General features: G+C 39.9%; 1 protein-coding gene across 8 annotated transcripts in view; it reads left to right on the plus strand.

Annotated features, from left to right (window-relative positions):
* PLXNB2 (plexin B2) overlaps positions 1-21,867 on the plus strand; it is a 257,191-nt gene that overhangs the window by 180,309 nt on the left and 55,015 nt on the right. For all 8 annotated transcript variants that reach the window (XM_068669637.1, XM_068669631.1, XM_068669632.1 and 5 more), the window contains 10 exons: positions 1,158-1,340; positions 2,337-2,459; positions 6,287-6,387; positions 8,536-8,662; positions 10,480-10,630; positions 12,854-12,968; positions 13,686-13,788; positions 14,257-14,358; positions 19,064-19,156; positions 20,333-20,414. In XM_068669637.1, coding sequence (XP_068525738.1) covers positions 1,158-1,340; positions 2,337-2,459; positions 6,287-6,387; positions 8,536-8,662; positions 10,480-10,630; positions 12,854-12,968; positions 13,686-13,788; positions 14,257-14,358; positions 19,064-19,156; positions 20,333-20,414 — 1,180 coding nt within the window. The remainder of the gene's footprint in view (positions 1-1,157; positions 1,341-2,336; positions 2,460-6,286; positions 6,388-8,535; positions 8,663-10,479; positions 10,631-12,853; positions 12,969-13,685; positions 13,789-14,256; positions 14,359-19,063; positions 19,157-20,332; positions 20,415-21,867) is intronic.

Genomic DNA, 21,867 nt, shown 5'->3' on the forward strand with positions numbered 1-21,867 from the left:
GCATGATGGCCACCTTCCATTTCTTTTCATGGCTTGTCATTACCTTGGATACGAGGGTTGTGGAGGACACTGTTGCACCTCTCAAGATATTGATCTTCATTTTATGACTATGACTTTTAGAGGCAATTTTTCAGCATCTCAGTTGACTTTATGATATTTTTGCCCATACCACTGAACCTGTTTCTAAGCCCCACTTGTGCATGCCATTTGTTACTGCAGCCAACCCTAAAGTGGGTTGAGGGATTGAATCACCTTAAAAATAATTCAGCTAACTCGTAGAAAGATGTCTTAATTCCCCAGCCTTACACACTTAAGTAAGCAGTTGCTTGAGCACAGCTTAAGAAGTGGTGTGCTACAGCCCAGGGGTAGGAGTGAAGCTGAAGGGATGGGGCATGGGAATACTGGGTCAGTACTGGTATTGACCCAGAAGCCTTCATCTCATGAAACCACAGCCCCTTCCACACAGTAAGCCTCTAACACTGATAAGAAACCAAACCAACACTTTTTGCCTCGAAATTCCAGTATTTCTCACTGCAGTACCCTGCACCTGAGGTGGGCATCAAATATAGAAATTGTGAATGTGATGAGTGTCCCTGGCTTCCAGCAAAAAGGAGTTGTGAATTTCTGGTCAGAAAGACAGTCTCGTTACCAAATGTAGCAGCAAAGGCAAGGTGTGGATGAACTTCCTTCTGGTAGATCTTCCTGCAGTTTGGGATTGAAGCATATCAAAAAGGGAATGTGTTGAAAGTTCATGAAATGGTTGCCGGTGGACTGCTTTTCCATGGAGAACAGCAAATTAAAAAAAAAACAAAACAGCATAAAAATAGTCTTCCAAACAAAATCAGTCAACCTGATCTATATGACATGCTAATTAAACAAAATGGTTACTTTTTAATCTGTGCTTCTACAACGAAAAAGAAACAAAAGAAAATATTCCCCCTCCATGCCTCCTGGAAAGCAAAGGCATTGAAGCGGTTTAGCAGGCAATTAGCAGGCTGCTTGTTGGCTTGGGTAAAATGGCCAGGCAATCCATTTCTCTTTCTGCTCTTCTATGTCTGAGGGGTATTATATTGTGGTAATAGGGTTGCACTTCATTCTTAGCTAGGAATTAGTGATCTGAATGTTTAACATCCTTCTGTATTGCTATTCCTTATTAGAATGCAAGCAAAAATTTCCCCTGTGGCTCTGAACACTTACCGTACCTTTTGGGAAGTAAAAATGGTGTTGTAGAGAAGCCGGTGTTACAAAAAGAAGGGATGAATCTCACGGCTGTTACTGTGACTGTGGAGAATGGGCACACCGTGGCGTTTCTGGGAACTTCAGATGGAAAAATTCTTAAGGTAACAAATCTGATTAAAAAAAATTAGAGCGTGTTGAAAAGGTTGCAAATTGTACTGATAGCATGCTTATGCTCTAAAAGTAAATGTGATCTATAAGATCTCGTATCAGGAGCAAATTCTCTTGGCACTTGGTATTTTTACTTTCAATGAGAAAAAAAACAAAACAAAACAAAACAGGTCATTTCTTGCATACCTCCACTTTCCAACACACAGTTGGAATTAGCATTGCCTGGATAACACTTTTCCCAAAGGTTTAGATATCTACTGGGAGCCCTATATTCATAGCCTTAGGTAATCTAACAGCTGCTCTGGCCTTATCTCTGTTCAAGCCCATGCTAGTTTAAGAGCAACTTTTAATATTACAATCATTCTGGCCATTCAGTAAATAGAATATAGATCATAGAATCACAGAATGGTTTGGGTTGGAAGGGACCTTAAAGACCACCTCGTTCAACCCCTCTGCTGTGGGCAGGGACACCTCCCACCAGACCAGGTCGCCCAAAGAGACGATATAAAGCTAAAGTTGGAGCTCTGGTAGATTCTGACTGTGGGGCTTGTAGTTCAAAGGTCTCTGTGTCTGCAGAGTTAAAATATCAGGACTGTTACACCATGCATGTCATTTTGTTGAAGGGAAGTGATGGCCGTGTGCCGCTCTGAGGTTTGTAATTTGAACCTGATACAATTGGTTATTGTAAGGGAGGTCAGCAAATTTGAACACTTTCAAGTGCAGAGGCTCCAAGTTGAGAATTTTAATTTTACAGCACTCAAATAAATCAGTATTTCCAAAAAAATCAATGCAAATATTAGCTATTGTGAGCAGTGAGCAATTTCTTTTCCATTACTTTTCTGCTGTACTTGCTGCTTTTGATGCTAAATACTTCAAATTGAAATGTTTTCTCTGATATGAATTTGTGAACTTGAGTAAACACAGCATTTTCGATAATGATAATTGAAAAAAGAGCAACCTTTACCACCTTTCTTTCTTCCATGAAACAGGTGTTCCTGTCATCCACTGCAACTGAGTACAGCTCTATTACTATTGAACTAAATAAACCCATAAAGAATGACCTGGTTCTTGACAAAACCCAAGAAAATCTATATGTGATGACTACAGACAAGGTAATGTATCACTCTCTTTTAAGGACCAGGTCAAGTTTAACTTTCTCTTGACTTTACCTGATATTGGAACGTTTCTCTCTCATTCCTGGAAACCACCCTGAGTCAGTGGGGCTGCCCCTGCTCCATGTTTGTGTGTGCACCTTTACAGGCAGAAGGAAAACAGAATATTACAAGTAACTGAAAACGCAGCTAGGGATGGGAGGTGGATGAAAACAGAAGGTGAAGGAATGTTCTCCTTTTACCAGCTTCAGCTTTGTGCTCCCTCCAGCAGAGGTGAACAGGAGGTATATAGATGGTTGTAAAGCTAAGCAAAGAGGGGTCCTTCATTTTTTAGTGTTGCCAGTTCTTCTGGCATCCAGGTAGGTCTCTCCAAAAATGAAGACCTTCCTCAAGTCCAGGCTGATGAGCTTAATTGTTTGACTGTTACTTGGAGGGTGGTTTTATCCTTAATGCTTTAATGATTGGGAATAGGAGGTGAGTTCTCCTTTGAAGCTCTCCCACAGGGTCTGGAAGAAGGATGAAGTTGTGATGTTTGGCAACAGAATATTGCAGGGTCAAGCAGCTGCATGTCAGGGAGGATGCTCAAGCTGCCATCGGGCCTTTGCAAGAGCTTTTCAGGATTTGGGATGCTGGTGGCTGACGTAATAGCATTCACACATCTGTAAAGCTGCCAATGGTTTTCATGAGTCTTGCTGTCAAAAACTAAGAAGCAATGGAAAGAATTACAGTGTTGGGAAACACCCTTGTATGCTGGTGCAGCAGGAAAGGTCAGACTGTGCTCCGAAAGGAACAGGCAGTCTCTTCTCAGTTCCCCTTCTCTCAGCTGGCACAATGGAGACTTGTAAAGGCAAAAGGAAAGCAAAAAGGAAAGGAGGAGAAGAGAAAGATGCCAGACTTCTGGCATGGTAGCCTGCTCCTGACACTTCCCTCTGCGGTCACTGGAGCTGTCAGGCTCACACACATGGACCAGCAGTTCTCTGAGATGGCGTGGGTGACAGACAGACTGCCACCATTCGCAGCACTGACAGCGACACTGGGTGGGACACGGGAAACAGGCCAGTCCCAGTAGCAAGGAGAGAACGATGATGACTGTGACAGTGGAGTACTAGGGAAGATGGTGAGGGAAGTGTGTTCTCTTCCTGTTTCATAAAAGATTAATATAAATTTCTGCAGTGTTCATGCTGCATTCTAGCTGAAGGATTTCAGGCTGGAAGCTCCGTTGGAAAACATGCCAGATAAGTGACTGATAAAACATTTAGCAGTGTACAGTGTGTGAGAGAGGTTACTGCACTTTTTTTTTTTGTGGTAGTTGGTACTTCTAATTTGGCTTCTGCTCAAATTTGGAACAGCACTCCAAGCCTCAAAATTGTCTGTGTGAGGCCAGGCAGCCTGGCACCCTGCATGGCAGGATGATGGCACGTTGCTTCAAAGCCCTGAGGTCCCCACCAGGCTATGCCATGGGCAGCACAAGGATGGGGGCAACCTTGAAGCAAAACAAGTTTTCTGGTGATAGTCTGCGTGAAACGGAGCATTTAGGAAGGTCCCTAATAATTCTGTCTCTGTAAGATGTTTAAATTCAGAAAGCAGCAAATTTCTGCCAAAGAAGGTATTTCAGTTTAATTTTTTCCAAGCAGCTCCCATAGACACATCCATTTCTAAATAATGGGAATAATAGTTTTCTTTTACAAAACCTGTTCAGCTTAAATATGAATAGCTAAAGTTGGGAGCTCTGTCACAGCATTACATTACTGTCATCTTCAGGAGTTAATTACAATGAGCAGTCCCACCCACTTTTAGAGCCAGATAGATGAAAGGAGAATGGAGGCCTTCGTTGCTGGAAGAAATGAAGTGACAGCAGCGAGGAAGAAGAATAAATGCTGAAATACACACTGCTGTTTTCAGAACAGCTGCGAGTTAAGGGAAGAAATGTACCAGAACCCTGTCCTTGGAGTTCTTTAGAAGAAGGTAAACACTGAAGGGCACAATAGCTGCACTGATCTGCTTCCTTAATTCTGACCTGCCAGGCAGATGCAGCACTTGCCTCACAAGTGATGTTGTGATGGGTGATAACTTGAAGCAGCCTTCAAAGAGGAATCAGATGGAGAGAAAATATGGGGAGGTTAAGAATTGTAGTGAGAAGTCAGAGCTTGCTTTCCTGTTTCACTTCTCCTCCAGCATCAATAGCAGTGGGTAGCTTGGAACAGATGCCTTCAGAAGTCAGCCCACTCCTCCCAGAGCTGGGGCAGGCATCAGGAGGAGCCCCTTGAAGCTGGGAAGGACCACACCACCCTTGCCATGCTCACATTAGCTCATTAAAATAAACAGAAGTGATAGGATCTCAAATTCCTTCTGATACATCCCATATCAGGAGTAAAACTGAAGCCTGTGACAGCCACCATTCTCACCGGCTTCTCTGCTTGCTTTAGCTTTTACCACTCTCTCTGGCTAAGACCTACTATTAGAAAATCTCCAAAATGAGTTTCTCTGCATTTTGAAGATGACCGTAAGCCGGGCTGCTATTTAAAATCCATTCAGTTTACATAAAACTTGCAGAGACGGCAAGGGGCTTGTTACTGCCTGCCAGAATTATGAAACAAACACTTTGTCATAAAAAAGCCATTCACTGGATATTAAGTTACTCACGAGATTGGTGTTGGTTGGTGAAGCAGTGTGCCAGTAGCTCAACTCCAGTTACATAGCAACCTGAAAAGTACTAAGAAGATAAGCTTAAGTAGTAGTAAATGCATGAAAACTACCAAATGTTGACATTTTCCTTAACTGAGTCAGGCTGAACTCTCTGAATGTGAAAGAAGGCCAAATTCAGACTTTCAAAGTAGCTTTGTAGCTGCCAGTAGTAGGTTTAAATGAGAGGATTAAGTAGAAGAAACAAAGCTTACATCTTCTAGTAAGCTTTCTGCAGTCTTCATAAGTGAAGTATAGCCACTGACAGTGCTGGGAAGAGGTATGTCCCCTTGCCCTCTTGCACAATTCAGCAGCACAATTAAAAGGGATGATAATGTGCCAGCTCATTTTTCTGGGCACCAAAGAAAGACCAAATTGTTTATTCTCACCCCCCGAGGAAATCAAAACCAGAAGCCGTGTATTTACTGGGGGACTGAGACCTGACGATGCTGCTTCCTGACATAATTATTTCCATTTTTTGTTGTAAATCTATTGCATGGCAGAAGGGTTATGCGTGGAAAAGTGCAGTAACCCTGAGCACCCGGGCTCTCTGAGGCTTTCAAACTTTCTGAAATGCCTTCTGGCTAAAAGTGCCACTTACAGTTACATTTCCAAATGATTTCATCATCATGCTAATGACAGAAAGGGGAGGATATTCTATTTAAAAATGATCTAGCCAGTATCAGGTTAGTCTTTAGAAGGTATATGTCCTGCTGTAGCAGTTTCTTGAATTGGAAGAGCTGCTCATGAAGTGTCTGTTCCGCAGCAAGTGCTGTCATGCAGGTTTCTAGAAGTACCTTAACCTGCAGGAGCTGAATAGCTCAGGTTTTTGAGACTTTCTCATTTTTCTTGGTTATGGCAATGACCTACGTTACTTTGAAGAGAGATTAGAGAATATTGGACTGAGAAAGAGAAGGAAACGTGTGTAAATTTAAGCTTCATTTAGTCATGATGGACAGAATAACCAGGCTCCATTTTTGTGTGCATTTTGTTAAAAATCAAACTGTGCTCTAATTATAGTAACACCAGATCAAGCCTTCCACTGGCACAGGCAACAACATTGTACAACCCTGTCCATAAGCTTTTCAGCCTCCATGTGCCTTTCTTCAGATACGTCATGGTTTGTCTTGCTTTTGTCTCCCTAGGTGCATCTCCTTCCCGTACAGGACTGCTTCAAATACTCCGACTGCGAGAAGTGTATGCAGGCAAGGGACCCGTACTGTGGCTGGTGTGTGAGAGAGGGCAGGTGAGTCCTGCATGTGTTCTTCGGGCACAGGTAGTGGAGATGCTCAAAATGTGACCTATGCCTTGCGTTACTGCTTTGCGTAGCGATTCCGTCTCCTTGTACTCAGCCTCATGGTCCTGATGGGGATTTAATTTTATCACGCAGACGTTGGTATCAATCTTCCACGCACACAAATAAGTCCCTGTTGACTTCTGCAGATTTCATTAGTTTGGGAAAATATATATGCTTCTGCTGGTACTGAAAATCATTATACATCTTGCAACTGCAAGTTTTATGACTCTCTGAACCATCCAGTTAAATATTTTCCCAGAAATTAGGAGTGCTCCCTATTTAAAATCCTAAAAATATAGCATATATTTTAAGTAAAGAAGGAAAACATAAAAAAGAGCATAAAAGAAAAAATTGCTAATGTCTGAAAATAAAGAATATAGATCAAATGCTGTTTTTATATAAATGTCAGCTACTGAGACATGTAGCTGCATTGAGCTCTCACCTAATTGCAGGAGAACAGAAACTGGCATTTGGCTGACTTGTCTGTAGAGGTTATCTGAATTAATATTCAAACACATGTAAACTAGAAAAAATCTGGATGTCTCTTCTTTACACTGTGCATTGATTGGAGTGGCGAGAGGCAAGAGCGGTCTTACAGCTCTCCTTTTGACTACTAAGTTAATTAACCCCTTGGCATGAGCAGTTGGGAATTCATGATTCTAAGTACTTGCTGTTGGAACAAAGGGGCTATTTAATTATAGTATGCAGATGAATTTCAGACTTCGAGCTTCCTGCCTGAAAATGTGAACTATCACATTAAGTTACCTAACAGCCTGATGTGGAACATAATGTAAAGCACTGCAAAGAAACTTATGCGTTGCATACAGTTTTATGCAATATACTGTACCTCTTCAAGCCTGGGCTTCAGCTTCAGTGGATGAAACCTGGGGATTTTGAATATACAACTCGAACTCCTCCTGGGCTACTGGGAGTTGAAGGCCGTGTCATATATCATACAAAAGGCAATTTTCCCTAGATTTCCCTTCAGGTTTCTGATATGACCGCTGACCTCAATAACTTGAAGTATTAATGATCTTTGAGAACAGGCAAACATGAATTTTTGCATTTGGTAGTATTTCTTCTAACAGAAAAAGAAAGAGAACTGCATAATTTCTAGTGTTTTTCTTACCTGCACCAAGTTCTGTCTCGTGAAGGCATGCAGTGGTTAATTGTGTGTTTAGGGACACATTATATGAATGCAGACTTCGTACGTAAATGATATCCTTAGGGTAGGGCAGGCAGAACGGTGCAGCAACTGTGCTGTACTGAAGCCCCTGATGAGTTAATAGACTTGTGTTACAGCAGATAGAGATACTACAGAGTTTTCTCCCAAGCATTGCACAGGATGAAAAGAATATTTATGAGATCCCCCTGACCCTTTGTCGGGCTTTCAGTAGCCACATGTGCAGCTTCTGTCCTGCAGTATCTCTCCTTTCAATTCTTCCCGCAGGGGAGCTGGGAGAATCTCCCAGTACTTTTGGTGAGGCTGCACAGCCACTGTTGTCTTCCTGCAATGGTAAGAGTGCCCAGGCAGAAAGAGATCTTAACTAGTGGCAGGAGTCAATAAAACCATTCACCAGGAGAACAGAATTTCCCTGTGCACCCCCAGCAATACTTCTCTGTTGCATTTCTACCCTCATGAGTCAGATGTCTTCTTACTGCTAACACACGGGTGTCATCCACTTAGCCTACAGAAAAAAAAAAGGCTGTGCCCACTCCTCCAGGAGTTTGTTATGTATTAAAATGAAGATTAATCAGCCTAGTTTCAGAAGATCAGGCAATGGCTCCATTCTCCTTTTGATGCTACGTAAAATATGAGTGCGTGTCTATAGGTTTGAGTTGTCTAATCCTAGGTGGTGTGCAACATATATGTAAGTTTCTTCATTTGCTTTTTACATCTCAAACCTGGTCAATACTTCATCAATTATTCCTTCAAAAGTCCTCTGATAACGACCTGAATAGTTAATATTAAAGAAAATTTCCATTCATCTTATGTTGTAATTTTAGTCTTTCATCCCAGAATTGTTGCATTGTTCACAGAACTCAGAGTTCAACTATAATACTGTTTTGCTTTCGTTTTTGTTCCTATTTTGTCAGGTGCACAAAGAGAGCAGACTGTGAAACAGCTGATAAGGAGAACCACTGGCTCTGGAGTCCAAGTGGCACATGCGTTACTATCATTAGTGCAGACCCTCGAAACATGAGTCGCAGAGCCCCTGCTACGGTATGACAGGAAAATGCTTTCCCTACTTGTTCTTAAAACATGCTGATGTGACTACCAGACAAAGGAATATCTGCATTTCTTTATGCATGGTGGTGACAGGAACTATAAAGTGTTTTGGGTATCTCAGCCTTTGGTGTTTTTCACACTGCTCTTCTTGCGGGTTGCAGTTCATGTTTTCTCCTAAGAAATGCTCTTTTCACCTTCTCTGTAAACCACAGTGCTGCATTAGTGTGGATGACAAAGCACTTAGAGTGAATATTATGAGTGTTGCACAATATTGTATAGCCCATAAATGCTAATTGATAGGGGAGATTTCATGCTGCCCTTGCATCCTCTTTCAGCTTACCTGAGCATAAACTTAAGTAAGTAGCAAAGTCATAAGCTGTTTCTTTAAAATCAGCAGTGGAATTGCCTACTCGGCAAAGTTTGCTTGCATATATGGAGGAGGTAAATTCAGCATGCAAGGCTGCTCTGCAGCAACAAAACTGAGCGTCTGGAGTGTGACCAAGGTGTCAGAGCTTGCTCTGACTCCAAATGGAGCATGCCAATGAAGACTGAGGACTTCCTGGTGGTGCTCAGCAAGTAAAATCAGGTTAATTTTGAGTAAAGTAACTAAATGACTTTTGATCCTTCTTAGTCAGAAAGAGATGTTAATTCAAATTAGTTTAATTTCATTCATAAATGATGTAAACAGCATTCTGTTAAGGCCATCTCTGTGTTGAATAAAAATGCTAGTAGAATGTAAATAGCCCACTTAAAATCCACACCTCTTCTTAGTTCAGATCTTGTCAACTTGTGTTGACAAGTCTTTGGTGCCTCATATCAGAATATCAAGTAATATCAAAATATCTAAACAACAAAAACAAGCCCAACTTCAAATGAGCATCTGCATGCAACCTTCAATATTACCAGTGTCGCCTTCTTCTTGTGATTACTTTACTCACCAAAAAACATTGCAGCTCATGAGACAGTGGACCAGTTTCAGTGGAAAAAGAATGATTACTATTTCTTTTCATACAAAATGGAAAAAGTTGAACTATAATAAACACACCAGAAATATCACATCAAAGAAGGCATCCAAAACTTCATTTTTTTCCTCTTCACTTGCTAAGTTTTCCCTTTCTTGGTTTTTGTTTGTTTGCTTGTTTGTTTTCTTTTAGTTTCTGACATGTACACTGTACTGATAATTTCCTTGAAAAAATTAAGATCTCACCATCACTCTCCCAGAAATTCTTTTTTGGTAGTAATGATAGATATCAAGGTTTGTGGGGTTTGGGTGTTGTCATTTTTCATGTACATTCAGTCTAGTGAAAGCCATTTTTCTACTCAGCCCTTTCAAACTCCAGCTTTTCCAGCCTATCCAGCCTTGGTTTCGTTGTTGACTAATAACACCTACGGTTAATGTAATTTTAATTAAGTTCTTCAAGTTTTAAGTGTTAACTGCTCTGCTTACTGTTGCTTAACATGGATGCTGTGTACAAGAGCAAAAAGCTGTGGGTGTATCTGTACAGATATTTTTGTCCTGATCTAGTGCACTGAGAGGACAAGAGGTGTTTGTGACAGTTTAATTCAACATAGACCCATCTGGAAAAGTGGTAGAAAGATAAGAAGAAAAGATTAGTAGTTGGCAACAAATTAAAATTGAAAAGGAGAACAGTCATCTATAGTACTAGCCAAAATATCACCTTTGGTTGGGGGGAAAAAAAAAAAAGGAAGAAGAAAAAAAAAAAGCAGCTGAAAATTCTCTGGCCATAAATCTTACTGGGCATTGGTTAATTTCTTTCAAACATATTACCTTTTTTATATATTGTTTGCAGGTGAAACTGACTGTGAGTCCACTGCCAGCTTTGAACAGCGATGACCAGCTTTTGTGTACATTTGGTGACACAACCCATCCTGCTCAATTAAATGAAGGGGTTATTAGCTGTGGTCCACCTAAAGTAATTCCTCCAACTCCAGAAGGTCAAGGTAAAGAAATTGTGCTACCTGTTGTTTATAATAAAAGGAAGGAACACAAACCCCTGTTTCTAGTGTGATGCTTTTATGTGAACTGCATGCACATTTTTTTCTTCTTCCAGTCCTTTGCCTCAGATAGCCTATTGTTGATCTTTGTCCAGTCAAACATTAATTTGAAAAAAAAAAAAAAAAAAGCTTTACTCAAACTTTTTGCATTGCTGTTTTCACAAGTTGTACCAATCTCCAGTGTTTGTATCGGGATAAGAAGTGCAGTGTCCCAAACAAGCAGAATCCAACTACTCTAATCTTAATCTAATCACCCCATGTTGTGAAGCTGGAAGAGCAGCATATGCACAAGTTTTTTTGTCTTGGTTTTGCTCACGTAGTTCAGTGGCTTGTTTTCTGGTCCATGTCACAAGGTTGTCCTTTCTGTCATAAAACCTTCTGCCACTTCTACTATGTGCCCTCCAGCTTCTGTAATAGTATGACCAGTGGAAAAATATGCGATCGTATAATTAAAGGCTGTATCATTGTTCTGAACCACTGATTATACACTTAAGGTCTGTTGCCAACCATAATTCTTGTGCTGTTTCCTAGATGGTGCTTTATTTGTGCCTTAAGTCCATATATCTTGATACATAAACACATGGGATAAAACCGGTGACACAGCACAGATTATGTGGTCAAATTTAAACAGACAACAGAAGAAGTGTTCTTGCATCCTGTATAGTGGCAGTCCCTGTGGATAGCCTTCTTATATGTACCAAACCTTCCCTGAAGTGTCAGAGTGGTACTTGGAAGCACTTCTTAAGACAAGCTTTGATTCTTTTAAGCAGGTCAAAATCCAGTTTTAGTTGTGCAAAGAGCAATGATGTTAAAATCTCTCTTAAGTTTTAAAATAGCTGGGGTGTGTCAAGGTATCAGACTGTGCAAAGTGTTAAAACAGCACTCCTTTACTTAGGGCCAATTCACATTCCCTAAATATTTTGAAAAGTAACACATAGAGAGACTAAGTTGACAAATATGACAGCTTGACATCTTCCAGCATAAAATGTAAGACAAGAAACCTGTCGGGAATGGCATTAGAGTAACCAAGTCACCTAGAAATACTGCACCTCCCTGAGTTTGTCCCACAGGGATCAATCTGAAAGATTGTTCAAAAATAATATCAAGATGTTCAGAAGCTTGGCAGACACTTCAGCAGAAAGCAGACAGTTATTACCACAGGCAGTGGTTCCTGACAGCATGTGACAAAAAGTCCAGAGCTGACCACTTACTGCTAAAAAACCCTGTTGAGTTTAGAATAACCCAAGTTACTGGAGTCATGGTCAGTTCCAAAAGGAATGTGATATTTCTAGAGAAGAGGGATGCTTTTTTCCTGTCCCGTTTTTAGGAAATCCCCTGGCATTTCTACCAATCCAGAATATTTAACGGGAGCCAGTGCAGGCAAAAGTGACTTCCAGTCATGCTGCTCATGGTCTTCAAGAACCTGTTAAAGGAAAGCAGAGTTTGAAGTTGCCCAATAGCTTGTGAAATAGCTTGTCACAAGGGCTTAATGATTTCTGCAAAAGGTATTTCAAACAGCTTCACTGAAGAAAGCACCAGTTTCTAAAGATAAATTTTCCACTCTCAGCTCAGTAATGATCCAGATAAGTACATTTGTGGGGAAATTGCGTATGGCAAACTGAAGATCACAAGTGACTGTGGTAACTTAGCATTGCAAGCATTGTTGGGCATTAACTGCAAGGACCACTTGTTTCAATTCACATGACAATGACAGTTTTAATCCACAAATGAAACAAGTAATTTTACATGAAGACATATTCATATCTAAGAGAATCTTTGACTGTTCTCGTGCCAGTTTTCATCTGTGTTCAATTACCTTCTTACTCAGTTTTCCTTATGCTTTTAGACTCTTTAATATTCTAGCATGATGATAGTACCACTAACACTTCCATAAAGAAAAACTATTCTGTAATTTTGCTTCTTCCATTTATCCCATCTCTGCTCTTCTTCTGAAAACCATTTGCTGAAAAATTTTAGAGGTTAAAAAGACAAAGCAGGGTTCATAAATCTAAAGTATAACAGGTCATGAGATCCAGAGTGTCAACTGTGTAGTTAAATATTTGCCTGTCTTATAAAATAATAAAAGTATTATTATTGTATCACTCTGCTCAAGAGCTAAAGAATTCAACAACCACTTAGATAACTTTTTTTCTTTCTCTTTTGTGATAGATCATGTTTCAGTTCCATTACGGTTAACCTTTAGAGAGAAAGAAATATTTTTTGCATCACATACTTACCCTTTTTATGACTGTGAAGAAGCAATGAATCTCTATGAAAACCAGCCGTAAGTATTTCAGCTTCCTAACTGGGGTGTTTAGATTCTGTGGCATGGTGTTTCAGGTAACTGGCAGCCGAGTTACTGAATCATTTCATATTTAAGCCCTTTTCCAGTGGCTCAATTCATTTTTCTCACACTTTAACGGATTTTAAAAATGGTTGAAGCTGGTAACGTAAGACATTTAGAATGTGAATATTCATGGCACATACAATTAAAGGCGAGTTCATTGGGTTTCCATCTTTGGTAGTATCTAAAGTATCTGCAGGTGAGCTCTGTGGACATCCATTTACTAAGTGTTGCCACAAATGCTAGCTAGGAGCTTTGGGTTACGGTGCATTCAAATATGATGGTCAAAGCTGACTCTGCCCCCAGCATCTTCCCCACTTGAGATGTTACTGCCCCAGGACAAACAGCCAACTCAAACCCTGCATTATTCAACCTGACGTATGAAGGTTGATCAAGATCTCTTTCTTTCATCTTGGACCCAGTCTCAAAGTTTGTGAGAGGTGCCATGGTTTTCTGATCCTTGCTTATGTTTGAGAAAAATGTAGCTTTGGGGGGTTCTCAAACTGTTCCTACTATTTGATTTTCGGCTTAATATAGTAAGGACTCTGTAGCAGATTGATCTACTCTCCATGAATAAAGATGGAATTTAATTTACTTTTTTTGTCAGTGGGGGAAGAAGCCTGACAGTTTGTCATGACTATCATGTTATATTTGTAGATGCTATTCCTGTGCAAGCAATAGATGGAATTGCCAGTGGGACTGGAAGAGACATATCTGTGAAGAGTCCTCTTCAACAGAGGATGTGATCAAACAAAATATGGTAATGTTTAAAAATAAAATTTATTAGGTTTTTATTAGAAAACTTCAATATTTTCTCTGCTTTATTTCTCATATCCGTTGGTTGAGTTGGGGATTTTTAAATGATTCTAAAGTTAACTCCAGAAGTGTGAGATTTTTTTAGTGACAGTGCGGGGGTGGGAATTTAAGGGTGTGATTGAGGAGGGGCAGTGAGATTGAATAACTCCTGAAAGGATATTTTTGTTCCTTTTACTATTTTGCTTCAATGGGAGGAACAGGATTTCAAGGCTGGGAAAGATAATCACCCACAGCTTTGACATATGCTGTAGTCATTTTTAGCATGTCTAATTTGAAAGGGTGTAATCAAATCTGTCACTGTATTTTAAGCATGAAGTTCTTTAGAACAATCATTCCATTGTCCGAAGGCCATCGGAGCTTGTTGTGATAAGACTTTTATTCTGAATAACGTGTAAAATGTTTATCTCCCCAGGAGGAAGAATGCCCACAGTTTCTAAACCCTAGCCCTCCAATAATACCCATGGAATACCGAACAACAGTGTATTTTGAGGGAAAACATCTAGATTATTATCTGGTAAGTAGATAAATTCAAAGCTAGCTGTCACTTGAATTCCACTTCTCCAGCCACACCCACTCTTAAGGCATTAGTTTCTGTTTTTCTGAGTGATTTTGCTCATAGTTCTTCTTAAAGAAGGAAAGGAGCTACACATTTAAGTTTGATATCAGATTGGTTACTATGATAGGGTCTCTAAATGTGAAGTCATCACAAAGAGATCAGAACTGGGCAAAATACTGTAACTGCTAGGGGATTTTTGTTTTAAAGAATGTAAGGTGGACCTCCTCAAACACCTTAAAAATTATTCTTCAGCTATCAAAAGGAGAGGATATTTAGAAAGTCTGAACGTTAAATATCTCTTTCTACTCTTTCTATTTAAATACTTACTTTTTGATAATTCATATATTAAGCACATAATTCAGTGTGCTTTCCAGTGCTCTTTCCACTTTTCTAGCAAAAAAAAAATGCACTCAGAAATTACATGCTTTTAGTTTGGGTAAAATCGCATTTTGTTCTTTTTTTTTTTTCTCTTTAAACCATCAAACCAAAAGATCAGGTATTTTCCCAGTTGTAGCAAAGGTTTCTGTTTCTCGGTACCTGCTTCCAGAAGGTCATTTACAAGGCTTCTAACAAGTGAGAATTTGACTCCAAGTTTTTAATTGTTTTCTCACCTGGACATTGCATAAATGTTAGTTTAGGTGATAAAAACAAAGCTTAAAAAAAACTTCTTTAGGTGATAGCTTGAGTATAGTTCTTGGTTTCTGCTGTTTGTTTCTGTGTTGTCTTCATGTAAGTACAAATTAATGATAGATATGCTGGATTGTATTGATTGCTTAAGCCACCAGCCGTCTATCAATTGAACAAAGATTCATGATTTTTGAAGTTTCTTTTTCCCTTGTCAAAGGGAAATTCCCTTGAAGTATTTTAACTCTTAAAGGCTTTCTATCACCTCTTCTTCTATGACTGCCAAGAGATATAAAAGGGTAAACAGGACTGGAGTATTACAACAATATAAGAAGAAGCATGGTCAAAAAAGGCTAAAAAGAAACACATACATACTGCAGTCATATCAAAAGCATACTGTACATGTGGTACTAAACAAGCATATGTTCAAAAATAAATATTTTTGCTTGAAGACATATAAATATATGTTTAAAAAAAAAATGGTGATTTTTATCAGTTTTCTGTGATGGCCAGGACTAGCAGGACATCTGGCTGGGTGAACGAGTCTGGTCTGACTTACACTGTGTGCAAGATGCAGCACACAACACTTAGCTGCAGGATTTATATTGAAAATGGAAGCTTATTATGGAGAATTCACTCCAGTTTCTTTGTCTTAGCATTGTGGAGAGCTGACAAACTGGTTTCTACACTAGAGGGAAAAGCTTTCCCTGCTCTCTTGATCTAAGTAGAAGAGCACATTCTATCTTGAGAACAAGCTCAGGGCAGATGCATTATCTAGATGTGCCGAATTTGCCTTTTAGAGGACTCTTTTTCTTAAAGAAGGAGAAACAGCAGAAGGAACCCACAAAGCTAATCTCATTTGTCTAGTTTATCATTCTGTGAACAAGCACTTCAATCTTTCTGAACTACTAGTAGATAAAAGAGAAAGAAAATGCCTCTGTCCTTTTTTTCAGAGGTATCAATTACATATAACAAAGCCAGAGACATATTGAGGATTTGAATGCTTTGTCACAGGATAGCAACATCTAACAGTTTTCCTACCAACCAGACCAGTATGCGTTTATTTAACTGGAACCCAGGGAGGCTTACATGGAATTCAGGTGTCTGTAAGAAGTTAGATGGATGGCCCTAGGCTGGAAAGACACTGGAGAGAAATGAGTGTCTAGTGATGTCAGAATAATTTTTCTTAGGTGAGAGCCAAGTGGAAACAACATCTCTGTCATGGGAGCAGCCCCATGTATCCTGGTACAGAGGTACATTTTTACAACAAAATAGTAATGCCTTCAGTGCCAGGACTTGAACAGGCACACACAGTGTCTACAGCTGTATGCACAGACCTCTAAGGATATGTGAAAACAGACAAATTAAATAGTTGTAATTATACAGGCAGTCGTTCTGATGTTATCAAACTATCTGAAGCAATAATTTGAATTACTGAAAGTACACTTGAGTAATGGGATAACCTACATCCAGTGTTCAATAAACCTCTCATGGAGGGCAGGGTGGCTCAGAAGAGTATGGACAGATCTTTTATAGGGGTTGGCACGCAGCCCACATGCAAAATAGGACGTGGCTTCTCACGTGGGTGATTTTGCCACAGGACATCTTGGGCATTATAATGTATGGAGGTAGCAGTTGTGCAGCCATGAGCACATTCAAGGTCTTTGTTGATTAGGACATTGGTATATATCAGGTTTCCTCCTATTGTCCTTGCCTTTGTTGTTGCTTAGGAAAAGGTGATCAGCAAAAAATGAATGTTCTGTTGTTACTTTGAATTACTAGCTCTATTATCTTAGCTTAAACTGTGCTTTGTTTAAAAGAGCATGCACAGCCTTCCTAACCATGGGTAAGCACACTAGCCAGCATCATGAATGTGAGCATCTCTACTTGTAAATGAAGATTAGCCTTTAAAGTTTTAGCTTATCACGGTGAGTAGGTTATGTGAATAGCTTCTGAAACTGCTATTGCAGAACTCAAGTTTAAAGAATAAGTTCACAATTTTTATATACACCTCTTAACTTGTGAACACTTACAGTACAATGAATAAATCTCGTTGTGAGAGAGCCTTTGCTGGAGGCAAATAGACTAAAAGAGGAGAAGCTGTTGACTGTTTTTCTGACCCTCCTTCCTCTAAAAGAATTTGACTAGGAAGCAGAAGTAAATCCAAACTGTCATTGTTCTCTTGAGAATAGCCACATCCAGAACAAGCAGCTGAGGGGCACTGAAGGAAAGTTTAATATTTATCGGTTGTATTGCGTGCAAGAGACATTCTCCAGCTAAGTCCTTGAAAGACCGGCACAGTAGAAGATACAGATATACCAGCATCAAGATCACCTTGATAGCTCTCGAAGATTTTAGTTAGAAGTAACTTCCCATTTAGATTTGTCTTTGCCATGCATGTCATATGTATAACCTGCTTCTCAATGTTTGCTGCATGTCTCTTCTAGCACCCAGGCTGCTGGGTGCCGTGGCCTCCTGCTAGAGAGCCTAGCATTGCAGCTCTTGTCTGCCATTCACTGCAGGTGGCAGCCATCACTCACATCGAAGGCCCCCTCTTCTTCCAACATGGTCTGCTAATGATAAGCACATGGGAGAGCTTTACACTGCAGCAGCAGAATTTGAACACTTTTTAAAATATAAGATATATTGAAATGTAGAATAGGGAAAGTAAAGCAGTGTTCTTCAAAAAAAAGATTTGTAAGGTGCTTTAAAATTTGGATGGATACATTTTCTGTAAAACAGAAAATGCAGAAAGGGCTTTTGAGAGCACAGCAGCTCATTTTCTGTATGCAGCTTCTGAGGAGGAAGAAGTAAATTGTCCGTTTCCCTCTGTAACATAAACGTCTGAGAGACTGGAGTCAGGTCCTCTGCTGGGTTAAGTGCATGCTTTTCCTCAGCCCCAAACCTTGGTGGGCTCTGGTGTCCAGAATGAAGGGACAATAAGAAAGGTTTACACTGCACTAATTAGATAAACCAGGTCTGTGAGTTACCAGCGATGTCAGCATTAAAGTAGCTACAAATAAACAGGATAAGGTCTACTTCCCTCATACATGAGGTTATACTTTCTGACCCTCCGAGCAGGAAGGAGAAAGCAAGTTAACAAAAATACAAAAATTATTTTTCTGTTTGCTCTGAGATTCTAGTGGTTTGGGTTGAAAGCAGGGCCTAGAAAGCTTTTAAGGTGAAGGTGGTCATGTAGCCCCGTGGAGTCTGCTTTCTTCAGTCTTTACCAGCAATACTGTCTAATACTGTCCTTGCCACCTGTTTCTTCCTCTGGGTCTTCTAGCAAAACTATTTGGGCAGCTGTTCTGTGGGCCAGGATGGGAACAAACCCAGCACAGAAACAGTGTCATGGGTTTTGCTTTCTAGATAGCTCAGGCCCTTGATCGAGAAGAGGCATGCTGAGAGTTGTGCCAGTACTGCGCAAGTTACTGTGTGCTACAGCCTAGTGGCAGGAATGAATGGATTTGGGACACAGGGAGAAGAGAGGGGAAGAAGGGTTGTAGGAGGCAGAAATACCCTTAAGCTGGTGCTGCCATCGAAGACTGTCCTGTGAAAACACAGCTGGAGTCTTGGTGAAGCAGGAAAAACAAAGCCAGCAAGGTCCGAGAGATGCTCATTCTTTTCTCCCATGTAATTCTTGCATTCCTTCTCTGCCCAGAATCCCCACAGAGAAAACCTTAAAGGGCAGAACTCACGCAGTTCTGCTAATGACACATCTGATGTGTGAAGCCATCCAGCTTTCACGTGTCTTGGCTTTTCCTTAGTGCTCCCTGAAAGCAAGTGCTAGATGTGTTCTTGCTTTATTCGTGCTACGTGGGTGCTTGCACCTTAAGGGAATGTTGGAGGGGTGCAGCAAAGCAGCAGATTGCGCTGGCTGGATGTTTCACCAGCTTTGTTTTGAGGTGACGACTTTAACTGGTTAGCCTTCTCCATTTGATCTTATTACTTCCAGTGCTGAACAGCATATTGCCTGGTGATGTTTTATTGCACTTGATAATGCTGTAAAAATTCTAAGCTGAACTCCTCTCTTCCACAGGGTAAAAAATTTGTGGTTGGAAACAGACAATTTGAATTCGAAACTCCTGTTGTTGAATCAGCAGATGGAAATTTTTCGTTCATGACTAAAGAGGTAAATGCAAAAATACGGTCCACTTACCAAATATATTCTGTTCTTATAGTCCTGTTCCAGTATACATCTGTATCTGGAAATATGTTGTACTGGTTTCACTCAGAGAAGAAAGTCATCTCTGGTGGAGATTCTCCATTGGTGGTAGCAGTCAAAGGCAGGAGCTTTGGCTCAGTTTTCCTAATGTCTCTTCTTAAGGCTTTGGATCTTTATCCTACTTTTTACCTATGCAATCCATGGATTCATTGAACTGTCCCTGGATGAATATGGGACCATCACTCTATTCTCCACTTCTTATGCAATCTGTTGAAATCATTGAGGGTGAAAGATGAGCATTTCAGAGTTCTCCCTCTCTACACACCAATTAATTATCTTTCAAATTGCTTATTTTTTACACCTATAAAAATGGGAATGGTAACTGTATGTTGTTTGGCTACTTACTAGTTGTGCGTCTTTCACTCTGGTTTCTCTCTTTACAGAGAAAGGAAATAGTATTAAAAAAAAAAGCCTACCATGTTCAAAGTTAAACTCAGAAATGTTATGCTGACTTTAACCTTTATGTCGTATCAGCTTGCTAAGAGAGTGGTTTTGAGAACTAATTAACATTTATGCAGCATTTGAGTCTAGCACAAATAATTTCCTTTATAAAGCCAGTATATTTTCCTTTGCCGTTTTTCTTTGCCACCTGTTGTTATTGCTGCTGTCTTTCAACCTGAGCAGAAGCCCATGTCTTGGAGCAAGTAAACCTTTGGCTGTAATGAGGGGGCTGCACTGCAAAAGATGCAAGAGATTTCCCCTCTGTGTGGTGTGAGCCTGCCACGGCCACAGAAATAATGGGGCCAGATGGTGTGGGAAGGGAGAACTCAGCAGGGTCAGCAGCTATTTACTGACACTGAACAGTACCCTAGCTGCTTGGATACTTATAACCAAACGTAAATTAAATTAATGAAAAATAGGTATTCAGATATTGCTCTCCTGTGGTACTTGAAAATTCTGATTGTGAAGGATTAGATTCATTAAAACATTTTTTTTTCTATAAATACATTTGGCCAAGGTGAAAAAAAGAACATACGGTTTTGGATAGTTTCTGAAATCTTCACAGCTTTGATTACAGAGTATCACGGAAGGTAAGAAATACACCTTGCAAAATTAATATCTCCATTGTGTTGTCTTTTTCAGTTCTCCTATAGCGCAAATGAAACCGTACAACTTAATTTATCCATAACAACAAGCAAAGTCAAGATTGACAGCAAACTGATGGGTAAGTACAAAATACGGAAGTAAAGAGAGCTTAATTACAGTAAACAGAAATCTATTTATAATTTTGGAGCCATGGATAAGGATGTTACCTTTCTAGGTTTTGCTGGTTTTGTTGAAACAATCAAAGCTGACAGATCAAAAGTTATCAATACTAAACTCACACCAGTGTTTTATGTATTTAAGGCTGTTTTCAAGATGTTGCCAGTATTTTCAAGTTGGACTTTTCTCTGAAAGGCAATATTAATAACAAATCTTCACAGTTCAAGTATACTTCAGCAGTTAGGTTGTTAAATGGTCATTTTCCTCCCACACTCTCTAAAATGAACTTGCTCCCTCTGATAGCAGAAAAGTGATTTTTCTTACTGCCACTCGTCTGGACTTCACCTCAAGTCTGCACTTTCAGCTGTCTCAGCTCCTAAGTGGCAGCTTCGGCAGTCTTTGTTTCTGCTGGCAGTCAGCAATACACTGTGTGCTTCCATCTCATTACTTTATTCATTTATTTCTATGGCAACAAAAAGTATATTTAGTATATAGCACAAATAGAGACTTGGACTCTGATATAGATCGCTTATTTATTTATTTTTACTTCTTTCAACCTACAACGATGAAGCAGTTATGTCTGTGGGTCTAGTCCAGTGCTGAGCTGAGAAAGCTCCGTAAAATCAGTGGAGCAGTTCTGGGAACTGGGACCTGTCCGGCACTTCTTTGGACTGATGTTTAAGGCACAATCTTGGAAAAACAGCAAAGCAACACACTTACTACTTGTGTGATGAGTCAACATCAGAAAAACTAATACTGCCCCAATGTAAATTCCCCTACAGATTAAATCTTCAGACTGTGTTTTTCCATCTGTACAATACTTAAATTGATCCCATGTCACATTGGCAGCACAGAAGTATGTTTTCAGAAGATTTTCCCTATGGCTTTTTTTGCAGTGATGGAAGCACTTAAAAGAGGACCTGGCATGCATGTTATGGGGAGGTGATATTGTAGTCTCACAGTGTCTTCATTTCCATTTTAAAAGCTGCGGTGTTTAAAATTACAAAATTTTGACCAAATGTTCCCACCATCTTTTTCCCAGTCCAGGGGAAAAATAGAAAAAAAAGAAGTAGCTAAATTATTAAAGAAAGGTTATCATTTGAATCAAAACATAGAACCCTTGCAAGAGGGGAATTGAAAAATTATCAACAAATGTCTCATCTCTTTTTATTATAAAAGACTTTTTTAAATCTAACTTCTGTCCTGCTTTAAAATTTCCTTGCCATATGAAATCCAGAGCATAGTGGTTTTTTATGCATCTTGAAAAGAATTGACTTTGGGTATATGGTTGCTGCTCAGAAGCACCTTTGAACTTGCCAGTCAAAGAACCCATTCTTTCTATGACACTTAGCGAATACTAAGTTACGACAGTGCTTTTACATCTTGAGCCATCAGGGGTGCTGAACGGTATGACA

This window comes from Anas acuta, chromosome 1 (genome assembly GCF_963932015.1).
Source record: "Anas acuta chromosome 1, bAnaAcu1.1, whole genome shotgun sequence".
Classification (NCBI taxonomy): Eukaryota; Metazoa; Chordata; class Aves; order Anseriformes; family Anatidae; genus Anas; species Anas acuta.